The sequence below is a fragment of the Microchirus variegatus genome (assembly GCF_963457635.1).
Source record: "Microchirus variegatus genome assembly, chromosome: 1".
NCBI classification, from domain to species: Eukaryota; Metazoa; Chordata; class Actinopteri; order Pleuronectiformes; family Soleidae; genus Microchirus; species Microchirus variegatus.
In genome coordinates this window covers 21,314,685-21,329,143 of record NC_139802.1, presented here as the reverse complement: position 1 = coordinate 21,329,143, position 14,459 = coordinate 21,314,685, and the positions used below count along the sequence as shown (strand labels likewise).

The 14,459-nt window shown below is 36.8% G+C and overlaps 1 protein-coding gene across 2 annotated transcripts; it reads right to left on the bottom strand.

Annotated features, from left to right (window-relative positions):
• Positions 1 to 2,838: 2,838 nt before the first annotated feature.
• Positions 2,839 to 13,425, bottom strand: tbx20 (T-box transcription factor 20; the record flags this gene model as incomplete). Of its 2 annotated transcripts, none has more annotated exons than XM_083887231.1 (8): positions 2,839 to 3,164; positions 4,370 to 4,482; positions 6,757 to 6,860; positions 7,441 to 7,599; positions 9,982 to 10,090; positions 10,572 to 10,736; positions 11,821 to 12,058; positions 13,296 to 13,425. In XM_083887231.1, 8 exons carry the CDS (start codon positions 13,423 to 13,425, stop codon positions 2,839 to 2,841), a joined length of 1,344 nt encoding a protein of 447 aa, XP_083743357.1. The 2 variants fall into 2 exon arrangements, with proteins under 2 accessions (XP_083743357.1, XP_083743358.1); XM_083887232.1 differs by having other exon boundaries at positions 6,784 to 6,860.
• Positions 13,426 to 14,459: the final 1,034 nt, after the last annotated feature.

Sequence of the window (14,459 nt, the reverse complement as noted above, 5' to 3'; positions counted from 1 at the left end):
AGGAATGGTAGAATATCTGCTGCTGCTCCAAAAATGGACTCTGGAATCGTAGACGATAACAAAAGTCTGTGATTATCTGCGAGGAGGAGAAACACACATGATGTCAGTCAGTTAAATGAACAAATAAAGTCAAAGCGTTTCAGTGGTGGTATACTGTATATTTCTCAGGGTTTACAAATATCTACTTTTTTTTTTTTTTTTTTTTTTTTAATGCGGCATAGTACATTACATAATATTTCCAGAGAGCAAAATAAATATATTGCACTTAAAAATCATCAAAAACACAATCTCGTCAGGTGTAGTATTCAGGTTATGGCATACATAAGATTTAAAAAAAATTATAATTAAATAAAGGGAGATGGAAACTTTCAGTTCAGGCTGTACATCAGTAAAAGACCATGATATGATTTCATAGGGGGGTCCAAGTCATTGTCTTTGCTAAATAAACACAAGAGATAAATGTTATGTAACACAAAAAGTGTTTTTTTCACCCTCACACACACACACACACACACACACACACACACACACACACACACACACACACACACACACACACACACACACACCTCTGAATGCACCTAACACTGGTACTGTCACAGAAAAAGAATTCCTTAAGATGTTGTCGGCAAACATAATTCTTAAAATGTTCATGATTTCAAAGTCTTACTCACACGCACGCACACACACACACACCAACTCTTTACCAGCGACGAAACAAACAAGTCCAACTGTGCAGGTAAACGTGTGTTTAGTTCAGGTCAAATAAAACTGGATTAGTAAATGAATTAACTTTAGGGCATAAAAAAAAATCAAATCTCATCCTTGAACTTTTTGACTCTACTGTGATGCTTTTGAAGGCTCCAGCTTCTTTAATGTTTTCATTCTCACATAATAATAAAGGAAACATGCTTGTATTTCTTTTGCATTGTCGACTGAAATGATTAGGATTTCTTTCTTAAAAGTTATTGTTCACAGTTTAAAAATTAGGACATGCAGTATGAGCTTTTTTGGTAACACTCTCCAGTTAATTAGTGTGATTTGCATAGTCTCCAGGACTTGGATAAATAAGAATTCATGTTAAGGTAGCGCTAGCTCACTTGTGCTGCTTGTTTTTGTACTCTTTTGGCCCCCACATAAAATTTGGATTGCACCATAAGAGAGTGTGGTCGAGTCCTGCAGCTTCCAGCTTGAGACTGAAGCAGAAGCCCATTATTTTCAGGTGTGGACTCCACTGTCGACACGTTCCGACAAAGCCATGAATCAGACTACGTAAAAGACGGAGACGTACAGAGCCTTTCGTCCGTAGTTTGTGTTCATTTTGTCCGTCACTGTACTGAGTCCAGTCAGTCAAAAACAAGGGTTCGCTGGTTAATCCTGCTTCGGCTTCACTCCCCGATGTGCTGCGGTTCTATTTCGTGGGTCTAACAAGTCGTCAGAAGTCGCAGCTTGGCATCGATCTCTCTCATCGGCAAAACACAGACCTCTGTTTACGCTAAAGTCTCACTGCTGTTCAAATGTGACATTTTAAATGGGATGTTGTTTGTTTGCTCAGTTTGAATTCTGCCCAACTTGCTTCTCTCTGGAATGAATAACTCAAATGTAACGTGTCACCTCGTGTCATTATGTCGTCAAATTAGTTACACATTAAGGTCCAGTCGCTCAAAGGGTTGGTTGAGCTTGTGAGCTAGCGGCTAACATGCTAAAAAGCTAGGAGCACTCTGGCGTTTTTCCGTCCTTCCGTCCTTAAAAGCTCCGTTTAATACTTTATTATTATTTTGTTTTTAAATATATTTTCCCACTTCTTTGTTTTTCCTTCCTGCTGGCATTTTGTGAACAAGATTTTAATCTTAATCCAAGCAAAAACAAGCACTCTCACAGCTAGCAAGATGAGCAAGCGAAGACCTGCTAACGGGGACACAGGACAGGTAAATTAAATGTTGATGGTCCAACAAAGTGAATTAGCTACAGATTAAGCTCTGTAGTTTCTTACACGTTGGATGGTCAGTTAATGGTCTTTGGTGTTTGCTGTTGGTAATAATATTTTAACCTTGGCCACTTAATCCCACGTAAAAAGACATCTGCTGAAATTTAAAATGCTTGTTTGACTGGACCTTTAAAGTATAAGCAGAAATCTCTCACCCCAGTCAAAGTTGTCCCTTATTTTATCATATAAAGTTCACCCTGCGTGTCTGTCTACTGCGGTCAGCATGCGTCCTATGATTATTATTTTTTTTCCTTTTTTTCTTTTACACTCTATACAATGAGAATTTTCCTAGGCGTAAATGTAGATTTTTTCATCTTTGTACAATGCATTTTTTAAACAGAGTGTGGAGTTGTAACGTCATATTGTACATGTGGCTGGTTTTTCTAGAAAAGCTGAGATTGCAGCTTTGCCTCTATGCTGAAGTGTTCACAGCCTACTGTTGAGGCTACGGTAATGATCCCTTACACTGGTTTAAAGATTCACTTGAGACCCTGTCGCCAGTCTAAAGAGAGAGTCAGTTATTTTTTGTTTAAATATTGGTAAAGTGATTGTTAACGGAGGATCCACTTCCTTAAGGGTCAAGCTCAAACATGTTCCCTTTGTTGTCTTGCATTCAGATTTGTTCAGTGTCACCAAAGACTCTGTACAAACCCTGGACCAGGTCCTGGGGTCTTTCAGTCCATTTCCTGAATTTGCTCAAAAGGAAGCAGTTTCCTCTTCATCATGTCCGTGACCTCACCCACTGAGGTGAACTATTTACAAAGACCAGAGCAAACGCACAAACTGGATGAGGAGTGAGGAGCCGGTGTGGAAAAGAAACTTGTAACTCTGGTGAAAGGTTAAGTGCGGAGTCACACGAAGGGCGTCATGACCGTGGAGGAGTGGCGCAGTCCCTGGATGGCGGCGTAGGGCCCCTGCTGGAAGTAATGGTGGTAGCGGGGCATGTGGAAGGAGGGGAACGACGGCCCGCTGGCTTGCATGGTTCCTGCCAGAGCTGTGGGTGTGAGCGGCATGCCCAGCCGGCTGTAGGGGGGCAGGGAGCCTTGCATGGGGTGTGGCAGGGAGGCACTGGTGCCCATCGCTGACAGGGACTGTGGGTGCTGGAAGCCCGAGAAGCCAGACGTGGTGGTAACCCAGGAGCTCAGAGAGAGGTTTTCTGAGGCACTGAACGCTGAGCCTGCCAGAAAAACAGGGCAGAAGTGACAGATTGTTACATTTCGGGAAAATTCTATAACCCTATATGTGATGTCGGAGTGCAGAGGAATCTGTATGCTTGAGATTTACACTACTGTTCAAAAGTTTGGGGTCACCTAAAAAAACTGTTTTCAGCTGTGCTAACATCATTGCGCAAAGGGTTTTCAAAGGTTTTCTAATCATCCAATAGCCTTCTAACACCATTAGCAAACACAATGTACCATTAGAACACTAGAAATGGGCCTCTATACACTTATGTACATATTCCATTAAAAACCAGACATTTGCAGCTAGAATAGTCGTTTACCACATTAACAATGTATAAAGTGTATTTATGATTCATTTAATGTTATAGTCATTGGAAAAAAGTGCTTTTCCTTCAAAAAGAAGGACATTTCTAAGTGACCCCAATGGTAGGGTAAATTAGCGCTCCACCAGTCACTGACAGCATTGCGGGTAGAATACGCGACGTCGATTTTCCCTGCACATCGTAGCTGGACTAATGAAGTAAATAGGGTTTAATAAATGTTGTCAGTGTTTTTAATGTTGTTCCGTATAGTATCTAGAATTAATACTGGGGATAATGTTAATGTTATAAGAGCTAATGTTAACTGAACACAGCTAGCCAAAAGTTATTTTTTGGAACAACAGCTATATAAATGTGACTTTTAGAAGACATCAGGACATGTAAACAGGTAAAAAGACAGGAATGGTAAAGAGGAGTGTATTATTAGAGTGAATTTCTGATTTTATGTATATATATATATATATATATATATATATTATGGTTATATTATTGGAAAAAAAGTGCTTTTTCTTAAAAAAATAAGGACATTTCTGAGTGACCCCAAACTTTTGAACGGTAGTGTATATAAGTTGTTTTTCCTAACCCTATATAGAGGATGAGTGAAGCCCCATATAAAGATTATTCAAACAATGTTTTTTTAACATTATATGAGATCAACTGCCTGTTATTTTACAAATAACAGCAATAAAGTTAAACTTCTACTTCTGAGGAAAGTGGAAACGTTTTCTATTTATGAAAGATAAATGCATTTAGTGCACTGATAAAATGATTCAAAATGTCTTAAATTGATGGGAATGTTTGTGTCGCATAAATCGTGTGTGTGTGTGTGTGTGTGTGTGTGTGTGTGTGTGTGTGTGTGTGTTCCCGTGACAGCTGCTCACCCCTGGTGTGTGTGGGGTGTCCGTCCTCGCCCAGGTTCTCCTCGTCGCCGGTGTACGTTCGGATCGGTGAGCGGGCGTACGAGTGCTTGTGGATCAGATTCTCAACACTTTCCCTGCAGCAAAAGCCGAAGAGAGAGCCCCAAAATAAATCTCCTTCGTTTCCAAGGTCACAAATGTAACACCACACTCAAAATGATGACAATGACATCAGGCCGCATTCTAGTATGTATAAAGTAGGAAGTCGGAATTGGAACATTGCAGGTGAATGTCCTTGACCTCACCCTTCTCTATCAATAAATATATATATATATATATATACATCTTTATTATAATATGAATTATTATTAAATTCTCATGCGAAGAGCCAGACTAGGATTGAATTGTTCTATTGTGTCTAAATGAGCATAATGCGTCGAGAAGCCAATGGAAGGATTACAATTTAATATATTCATTGATTGGTATAGATAACTTTTTAAATTTTCAAACATTTAAAATATAGGAACCTCCTAAAAAAATAATCAGTCATGTTTTATTTAAGTTAAGTTTCATTTGGCTGGACCTTTAGCCCCAATCCCAGATTATAATATGACATTTTTAATGTCTTTCTTGTCATACTTGGGAGTGACAGGACGAATATATATATATATTCCAATCACATCCTTTTTGAATTTACTTGGAACGACCACATGGGGGCACCTGCATATTTTTTTTAAGGTTAGGTTGACGTTAGGGTTAGGATTAGGCCAGTAGTAATTATGGTTATGGTTAGAGTAAGTCTCCAGGAAATGAATGTAAGTCAATGCAATGTCCTCTGAAGTCATGGAAACCGTGTGTGTGTGTGGGGGGGGGGGTGCGTGTGTGTGTGTGTTCCTCCCACAAAGTGCATTAGCTCATTTGAGTCTGGTCAGACAGCACTTCTCAAACACAGTGACACAAATTGTTGTTGGAAGTGGGATAGAGCATGTCTGTGTGTGTGTGTGTGTGTGTGTGTGTGTGTGTGTGTGTGTGTGTGTGTGTGTGTGTGTGTGTGTGTGTGTGTGTGTGTGTGTGTGTGTGACAGCCCCCCCCCCCTGCAATTAGGTTAGGAAAGTGCAATATCTGTCAGCAGAGGAGTACAAATGTGTGTGTTTTTATCAGTGTCGGGGCCCCTGCGGGCGACAGCAAACTCCCACAATGCACAGCCGAGTTGGAGGGAGCTTGGGGGGGGCGGAGCAAGCTGGTTTCAATCAGTCACTGCGGCCAATTGAATTACAGTGTGTTTTAGTGCAGTGGCCGACTCCAGACTAATGTGATTTCTGCAGCTCCCAGAAGATCAATTGATCAGGTCTAATTCACAGCCTTCAAAAAGAGAGACAGAAGAAGAAGAAACGGGGGGAGGAGGGAGGATGTGTGTGTGTTGGGGGGGGGGGGGGTGGTCACCAGTCTGTGTTTGTGATGTCTGATTGAGTGAAAGGAGCAGATGGTTTGATTTTGTCAAACTGACTCAGCTGAATGTGTTGGAATCAGGAATTAGGAGAAGCGTGTGTTTTGGCAGGTTCTTCAAAATCCTTTGTATCTGTGTGTGTACTTGCAGCATACTGAGGACCAGTGAGGGTTTTTAACCAACAAAGTGAGGTCATTTTTACAAAGTGAGGACATTTTGGCCGGTCCTCACTTTGTTTTCATTTAAATAATTTCCTTAGGTTGTAAACATGCTGTACTCTGTTTTTAACAGAGGTCCTCAATTTGGTACAAAAACCCGTTTTCCAGCCCTGGTGTTTCACACACTTTATGCTCTGGGGCTCCACCTGCAGACATTTCATGGTACTGCTTCCAGGAGTTTCTTATAGATGTCATTCTTGAAGTAGATATTTGTAGTTGTGTTGATTTATAAAGTGGAAATGCTGGTCCTCACTTTGCCAGCACTTTAACCCGGTCCTCAGTATGCAGCAAGTACAAGAATGTGTGTGTGTGAATTAAACTCCTCTCCTCTTTTTCTTTCTTATTCATGCACAAAATCCATTAATAAAATTGCAAAAAAAACAAGCAGAGGGGGAATAAGAAGCGGGGAAATGACACAAGACAGGAAGAATGAAAGGACAAGGGAAGGAAGAGCATGTCGAGAGAGAGAGAGGGAGAGAGAGAGAGAGAGAGAGAGAGAGAGAGAGAATGACAAGGAGAAGACAGGAAGTCGTAAAAGAAGGATAAGAGAAGATCAAAACAAAAGAAAAGGAGAGGAGATTAGAAAGGAAGAAGGAAAAGGGGGAAGATGAGAAAGAAGCAACAGGAAATGACCGGAAGAAGACAGAACAAGGAGGGAGAATGAGGAAAAATTAAAAGAGCGAGAGAGAGAAACGGGACAAGGAGATGTAGATAAAAGGAAGAAGGGAGAGTTGTTGTTGGTAAACAAAGGTAAACAACAGAATCCCCTGTACCTCTCCATGTCTGTGAGTCGAGACGAGTCCCGGAAACCTTTGGCAAACGGGTTACTGTCGATCTTCAGTTTAGTTATCTGTGAAAAGAACAGTTTTAACACTTTACTCACAATGATTATTCAATTATTACCATTTCATTTGTTCGTTATTGCTCATTTTGGGCTTTAAAATACACTTGAGGAAAGAGGAAGATCACACGAGCTCCTCATAAAACAGATCAAGGTTTGAGTTGAAGAGTTTTGAGCTCTTTAAAAGTAAATGTGTTTGATTGTTGCTTCATTAATCACTGATATTAAAGATGTAATATGTAACATTTCAGCTTTAAAACACCAAGTGTTTACATCTTTAAATCCATAAAAATCTGTATTTTTATTTAAATAAAGGTAAGGCAGAGTTTGCCTTTGAAAATCGTAGAAATATTCCTTTAATCCATCATTTTCCTCTTCTTTTTTCTAATAAAAAAAGATAATTGGTTGTTTTGGGGTAAGATTTGAGTCATTTCACTGCGGCTCTGGAAAGACATTTTAAAAAGAAATGTGTTAAAAATATGAATAATAATAATATACATGTTATTCCTGCTTTAATATTAAACACAACTCATGTTGAAAAACTGTCTCTTTCATAAAGTCTCACATCCAGCAGCTGTCAGTCACTCACCAGCTGGTTCTGATAGGCCGTGACGGCGGTGAAGACGGTCTCGACGAAGACGAAGGTGCGAAACTCCTCAGACTTGAGGTTGAGCAGCGAGGCCGTGTGGTCTTTCTTCTTGATGATGTGGACACGTGGCTGGTACTTGTGCATGGAGTTGAGGATGATCTGCAGGGGAGACAAAGTCAAAAGACGAAGGTCAGCAAAGGTCAGCGAGACGAGGAAACAACCAAAAACAAATGTTCTGTCAAAATTCACACAAAGAAAAATTTCTGTAATTAAAATGTAAATTTAGAGCGCTTTTATTACTCCTACTACATTCTTATCATAATATTCTTATATTTTTGCATCAAAATTCTGACTTGGAGCTATTGAATTAATAACAAGAATGTAAAGTATGGTTAGTTATTAACCCTTAAGAGTTCCTTAAAAAAACTTACTAATTTGTTCCGATAGCGTCAGTAAATGCTTTCTCAAAAACTGCTGTAAAAACATTATATATTCATATTTTATTCCACTTTAAATGAGTCAGTCTTTGAAAGGTACTTCAGTCTGAAATATACATATCAAATATCAATAATATATATATATTTTTTTAAATCTTTAAAGGTCAGTATGTTTGACAACTCCACTGTTTCTTTAATCAAAAAACCCACAAAACTACAATAATTTCCATAAAATATATTTCAAGGAGAATTTGCTTATAATTATTATTATACATACAAATTAGTATATATATTTTTTAAATTAATGAATAAATAAATAGATCTGACACTGCAAAAAAATAACAATGCATCAAAATCAATGTTTCTGCCATTTATTGACTCATCCCAGGTCCTAATATTAATTGTTTTCAAATTCTCCTTGAAATGTATTTCATGGAATTTATTTGTATTATTATTTTTTTTAATTTAATTAATATAGTTTTTTCAATAAAAAACAGTGGAGTTGTTTAAGCATGGTGGCCTTTAAAGGGTTAACATTTGAAAACATTTTATTAATATTTGATATGCATATTTCAGGCTCAATTAAAGTGTATATATATATATATATATATGATGTTTTTACAGCAGTTTTTGGGAAGGTGGCGTTTTCTAATGCTGAGAACAAATTAATAAATTTTAAGGAACTCTTAAAGGTTAAGCTTTTATTAATCCAAACGTATTTGCTTTTGAAATTCAGTTCATTTCTTTTTTCTTTTTTTTAATTGTTTAAAAAAATGTATTTTGGATTTTCTCGTGCTGTCTAATGTTTGCTAAATCCTATTATAACAAACCCTTTAAAATGACAGCCTAATTATCTATACTATAGATAATTAGGCTGTCATTTTTCACATATGGGTCACATATGAAAAGTTGATACATCTATAGAGAGTGTAGTTTTATACATTTTATAATTCAGATGTTTTAAAAGTTCCTTCTTTAGCATTTTGAAATTATAGCTCGCTGCAATTGCAGTGATTTTCAAATGTGTCTCAAATGAATGCAATTCATTTTAAATTAGGATAGGAAATACTGACAGACAGTCCCTTAACACTAACTGAAATGTGTTATAATTAAAATAAAAGAAAAAAATAAAAGAAAGAAATAACTATATAATTCTGCAGTAATATGGATGTTTTGAATTTTCTTTTTAAACAGAAATAACATTTAAAATACAATAAGGGAAAACCAGTAATTATTTTTTTGTTAAGACTTTTCTTTTTTTTGTTTCATGAGTGTTAATCCTAAGAGATATTTTTAGACTAAAATGGGAGGAACACACACACACACACACACACACACACACACACCCTTGAATGTGTGATTGTACTGTGGTGGTTGTGTTTTGTGCCTGTTTGAACTCGTCGTGCCACTCAGTGAAAGAGGGATTAAACGAGTAATTTGCTCCAGTCGGATGAAATAATTATAACAACATTATACAATACGTCAGTTGTTTTCGTACCAAACACAACATGATTTGTTTTAATATTTATTAAAATATTTATTCAGACCTAGAGCATCTGAAGCAATAATACAAAATAAAATTTTGGGTGGTTATTTAACTTTTATTTAAAAAAATATATCAAATACATTACTTACTTAATCAGTAACTTTCATTTAATTTACAGTGCTAATTTAACTTGTATTGATATAATTCAATTTAGATTTTTTTTTCCCCTAAATCAAAATTATGATCAATAGCTCCTGGAACGATAGAGCAAAATTCAGAATAATTATGTTACTTTTATTATTAAAGTAATGCATTTCAAAAATATCATCAAAAATCATCAAAAATATTTGAATAATATAAAAATATTTGAATAATATAAATCATATTATAGATGATTTCTGGCCAGAATCCAATTTAATTTAGTTATTTAACTTCCACTAATCCAAAAGGTCAGCAGATAAACTTTGCTTTGACACTCAGCATATTTTTTTTAATTTATATATGTTCTTTTTTGTTGTTAGTTTTGTTTTTGATTGTGTTTTTATTTATTTATTTATGTGTTTTTGTTTTATGTCTCGAGATAAAAAAAAAAGAATGAATAAAGAAACGTGCGCTCACGTGTCCATGCTGGTCCAGTTCGTTGTTGGTCAGTTTGACTTTCTCGAAGGAAACCATCTGCTTCATCAGCTGCTCTCCCGTGAACGGTGAGTCCGGGTGAACGTACAACCTGCCGGTGTGACGTCACAGGTCAAGAATCAATTATAGCACACACACACACACACACACACACACACACACACACACACACACACACACACACACACACACACACACACACACACACACACACACACACACAGGAGCAGGACTCAATGCTTTTGTTCAATGTACAGCAAAATTCAATTGAAAATGTGGTTTACAAAGTTACAAAAATAAAAAAATAATTTAAGAACATTAGTACAGTACGTTGCACACACTTGTGCAGGCAGAAGAGAATAAAAACAGAGCAAACATAGAATAAAGAACGTGGAAATGAAGTCCAATAAGTCTAATCTTAAAAAAATAAATAAACATCATTTAAGTTCCAAACTGTGTGTGTGTGTGTGTGTGTGTGTGTGTGTGTGTGTGTGTGTGTGTGTGTGTGTGTGTGTGTGTGTGTGTGTGTGTGTGTGTGTGAGAGAGAGAGAGAGAGAGAGAGGCCGCTGTACCTGGCGGGAAGAGGAGGGTCAGCCTTGCCGGCCACGAGCCACGAGGAGCGGTGATACGCGTACCTGTACCGCTTATTGTCCACGGGGACGATGTCCATCAACACGATGTACTTTGAGTCCTGGTCCACGCCAGAGAAAGAGACACGGATGGTGGGGAACATTCTCCTGAGTCAGGGAAGAGATAAGCATTCATTATTATTATTATTATGATTATTATTATTATTATTATATGATTATGTAGATATTGTGCTGAAACACATCACATTCTATTTAACACAGTTCGTTCACAGGTAAATCGATGTCCATATGTCTTTATTATTTTAGGCAAGACAATTAAAAAAAAGAAGTATTGATGTATTTATTTATTATTTACATAATTTACATATTTATTTATTCTTAACGGAGGATAGATAATTAAAATATGGTCCAGCTGACATTTCCCCTCTTTCAAACGAATGAAAGTGCAAACTAATAAACAAATAAATAATTTTGAATTTGACTTGTTAACTTTTTTGTGCACTGCAAAATAATAATTGATAATGATAATATTTTTTTTAAGCTATGAAAATCTTTAAATGTCATTTTATTTTAATGTCTCACATGGCAACGAAAGTGTCTCGCCAAACAATGACGTCATGAGATGACACCGAAGATACTGTCAGGGCCACCACGCGCCGCAGCATGAGATCTGATCACGAGATCACGGCGCAGTTGTGTGAAGTGAACCACTCAGAGTCAGGATTAATCCTAATGTGGCTCTGAGCCTGCAGACAGTACATCTTCATGGCAACTGAACCTGTTTCATCTCATCCTGCTTTCGTACAACAGAGTCCGGGCTAAATTAAACCGGGATATCTGAGATATTCCGGTTCAATCCCATCTATGTATATTTTCGTGCAGCAGTCGCTCAGGTGTTTTTGCAGATTCTGATTCAATCTTTATTATAAATATTCAGAAACAGTATTATTATTATTATTATTATTATTATGAGTAATAATAATAATAATACTATATTATAATAATAATAATAATAATAATAATATATCGTATATAAAACAGTTGTTAAGACATCTTGTGTGAGGCACATGGATAAAAGATAAATAAATAAATGAAACAATATGAAATATCATACAATAAAATAAATGGAATAAAATAAATACAATTAAACCAAATAATAAAAAAAAATAACATCATAAAATAAAATCATTATAATCATACATCATCAAAAAAAAATAAAATAAAAAATTACCTTCCAGACTTGGTGATGATCATCTCGGTGCCGAGATCGTGGAATTTGTCCCACAGCTCTTTGGTCTCGAGGCTGCACGCTATCTTCGCCATCTCCTCGCTGGGGATGCCGGGAGTGGTGGGGATGAGCGGCTCCGTGCACACGGCGGGCGCGCTCCCGCTGAAGTCCCCGTGTCCGTCCAGGGAGGACAGCTCAGCCAGAGACTGTTGGCTGCACGAGGACTTCTCCACGAACTGCTCTGTGGGTGTTTGACACGCGAGGAGAACAACATGTCAGGCGTGACAACAAAAATAAAGAAATATATATTTACAGCATGTCCCTTTATTTAGTGAAGATACAATTATGTTTTAACCACTTACGACACGAACTTTATTCATTATAGTCATTATATAAACACAACAATACACAATTAAAACACACACAATATTAATACAATTAAAATGGGAATAAAAAACAAATCACAGGAATGTAAGTGTACGGTGTAAACCGTAAACTTGCACGTGTATAAAACCTAAATAGATGTAAAGTGCAGTTTCTCTCTTGACTCAGCACTGTGGAGAAAACTACTATTTAAAGTCTTAGATTATATTTCTATTTGCAGTCAACCCTGGGAAATAATAAAGGAAATAATTGGAAAAAATAAATAAAACCCTCAAATTAATAGTTAATTAAAGTTAATTCAAACTAATGTTAGCATGTTATATGAAGTCAGTTTATTCAGTTCACTTTGAATTAATCAAATCATTTAAATCTTTTTTTGAACATTAAGATTGATAATTGCAGCTATTTTATTTATTTTTAAATAATAATAATAATAATAATAATAATAATAAACAGAGTTTCCAATGCTGTATAGTAGAATTGGTTGTTACCAAACGAAATCACTTTATTTTTTCCAGTGAAGATTAAGATTGAGACTTTCAGGTTAAATCTACAGTATTTCCTACTAAATATAATTTGTATTATTATTATTATTTTTTAATTTTAATATAATTTTCTTCGTCTTTTTAAAAAATGACATCACATATTTTATGTTTCTTGTTCTTAACCAGAAGCTGAAGAAAATTAATGACCCAACGTCCTTCAAATGAAGCCAAACGGAGATAAATTGACACGATGTGAAAAAAAACCTGATGAATCTGAATCAAACTGACTGAGACAAAAAAAACAACAAAAAACAGAATAATTTACCAACAATGTTCGTATTTTAAAATAAGACAAAAACATTTGTAGAATTTACACACAATTACACACGACAGGGTGCAATAATTCAGATTACGTTGATACTAATATACTTTTTATTTGACTTTGTCTTCCTTCACTGACATCAAAACAGTCTGATGATGTCACACATCACTCTCGAGACTCTCTGTCCTTCTTTGCGGAAAAGAAGGAGATTATTCTCGTGCGCAAATCAAAACCCAAAATGAAACTTGTGTAACGTAAAAACGTAAAAACTAACTTTTCATTCTTACCGAGAGGCTTGATGGTGCTCTCCTCCGTCTCTTTGTCTTTACTCGGCTTCCCACTGGACATCAGGGCCGCTATGGAGAAAGCGTTTGCCCGGGATGACAGCTGCGGTTTCGGGGATGACGTGTACTCCATGTCCGCGGCAAAAGACTCGCACCAAAAAAATATGATTTCTCTTTAAATAATACTTTTTTCCCCCTTTTTGTTTAACTTTAAGGTGAAATCCTCCAGAAACCTTTAGCTCCGCCTGTTTTCTTGTCTTCCAGGGTTTATTTTTTGCTTTGTTTTAAAGAGCGCAATAATAACAACAAACTGTTACCGCTCAGCTGCACCGGTGAGACGCTCACCAGCTGTGGAGACGCGTGTCACTGTTGTCCTGCTGGATTCATGGTGAATGAATGAATGAATGAATGTCTGAGGAGGATGAGGATGAGGAGGACAGAGTCCGGAGAACTTGTGTGTCCTGCAGTGACAGATACAGAGACAGATCTGCCGGCTGCTCTTTGAGAAGCTCCACTCTTCAACCTCACCCTCCCCTTATAATTCCACTGTGGCCTCCAATCACTGCGTCCGCTTCCACGTCACGCTCCCACAGAGGCTCTGATACAGAGCAGCCAATTACAGAACTTAACAAAGGTCCAGAGAGGGAGAGATTTGTATTTCTCATAGTTGGCACTTTAATATACTACTACTATACTAATACTTTAATACTATTTAATAGTATATATAGCACACTCTTAGAAATAAGTGTTCCAAACGTGTTCTTCTACAAGGGCTGAGGTTCTACCTGGAACCATTAGTTTTTCAAGGGTTCTTGGTAACACTAATGGTCCCAGGAAGAACCATTTTGATCCAGAGAACCCTTTAAAACCCCTTTCCTTAATAAAGGGTTGATTATTCAGTATCAGTAATAATCATTAATCAATAATATCAGTAATAATACTGCAGTAAGAGTATTGGCACGAGATTGTACTCCTGTAACAGAAGCAATACAAAAAGCAATAGTTCTGCTGTAATGGCAGCATTTGAATCTTAGTAACAATAGTGCAGAAACTACAGTATTAGCACTGCAATAATATAGTACTGCGTTGTACTCCAGTGACAGTACTCGTGGAAGTCATAAGCTCTGTTGTAAATGTAGAATATCAGCAATAATACTGCAGGAGCTT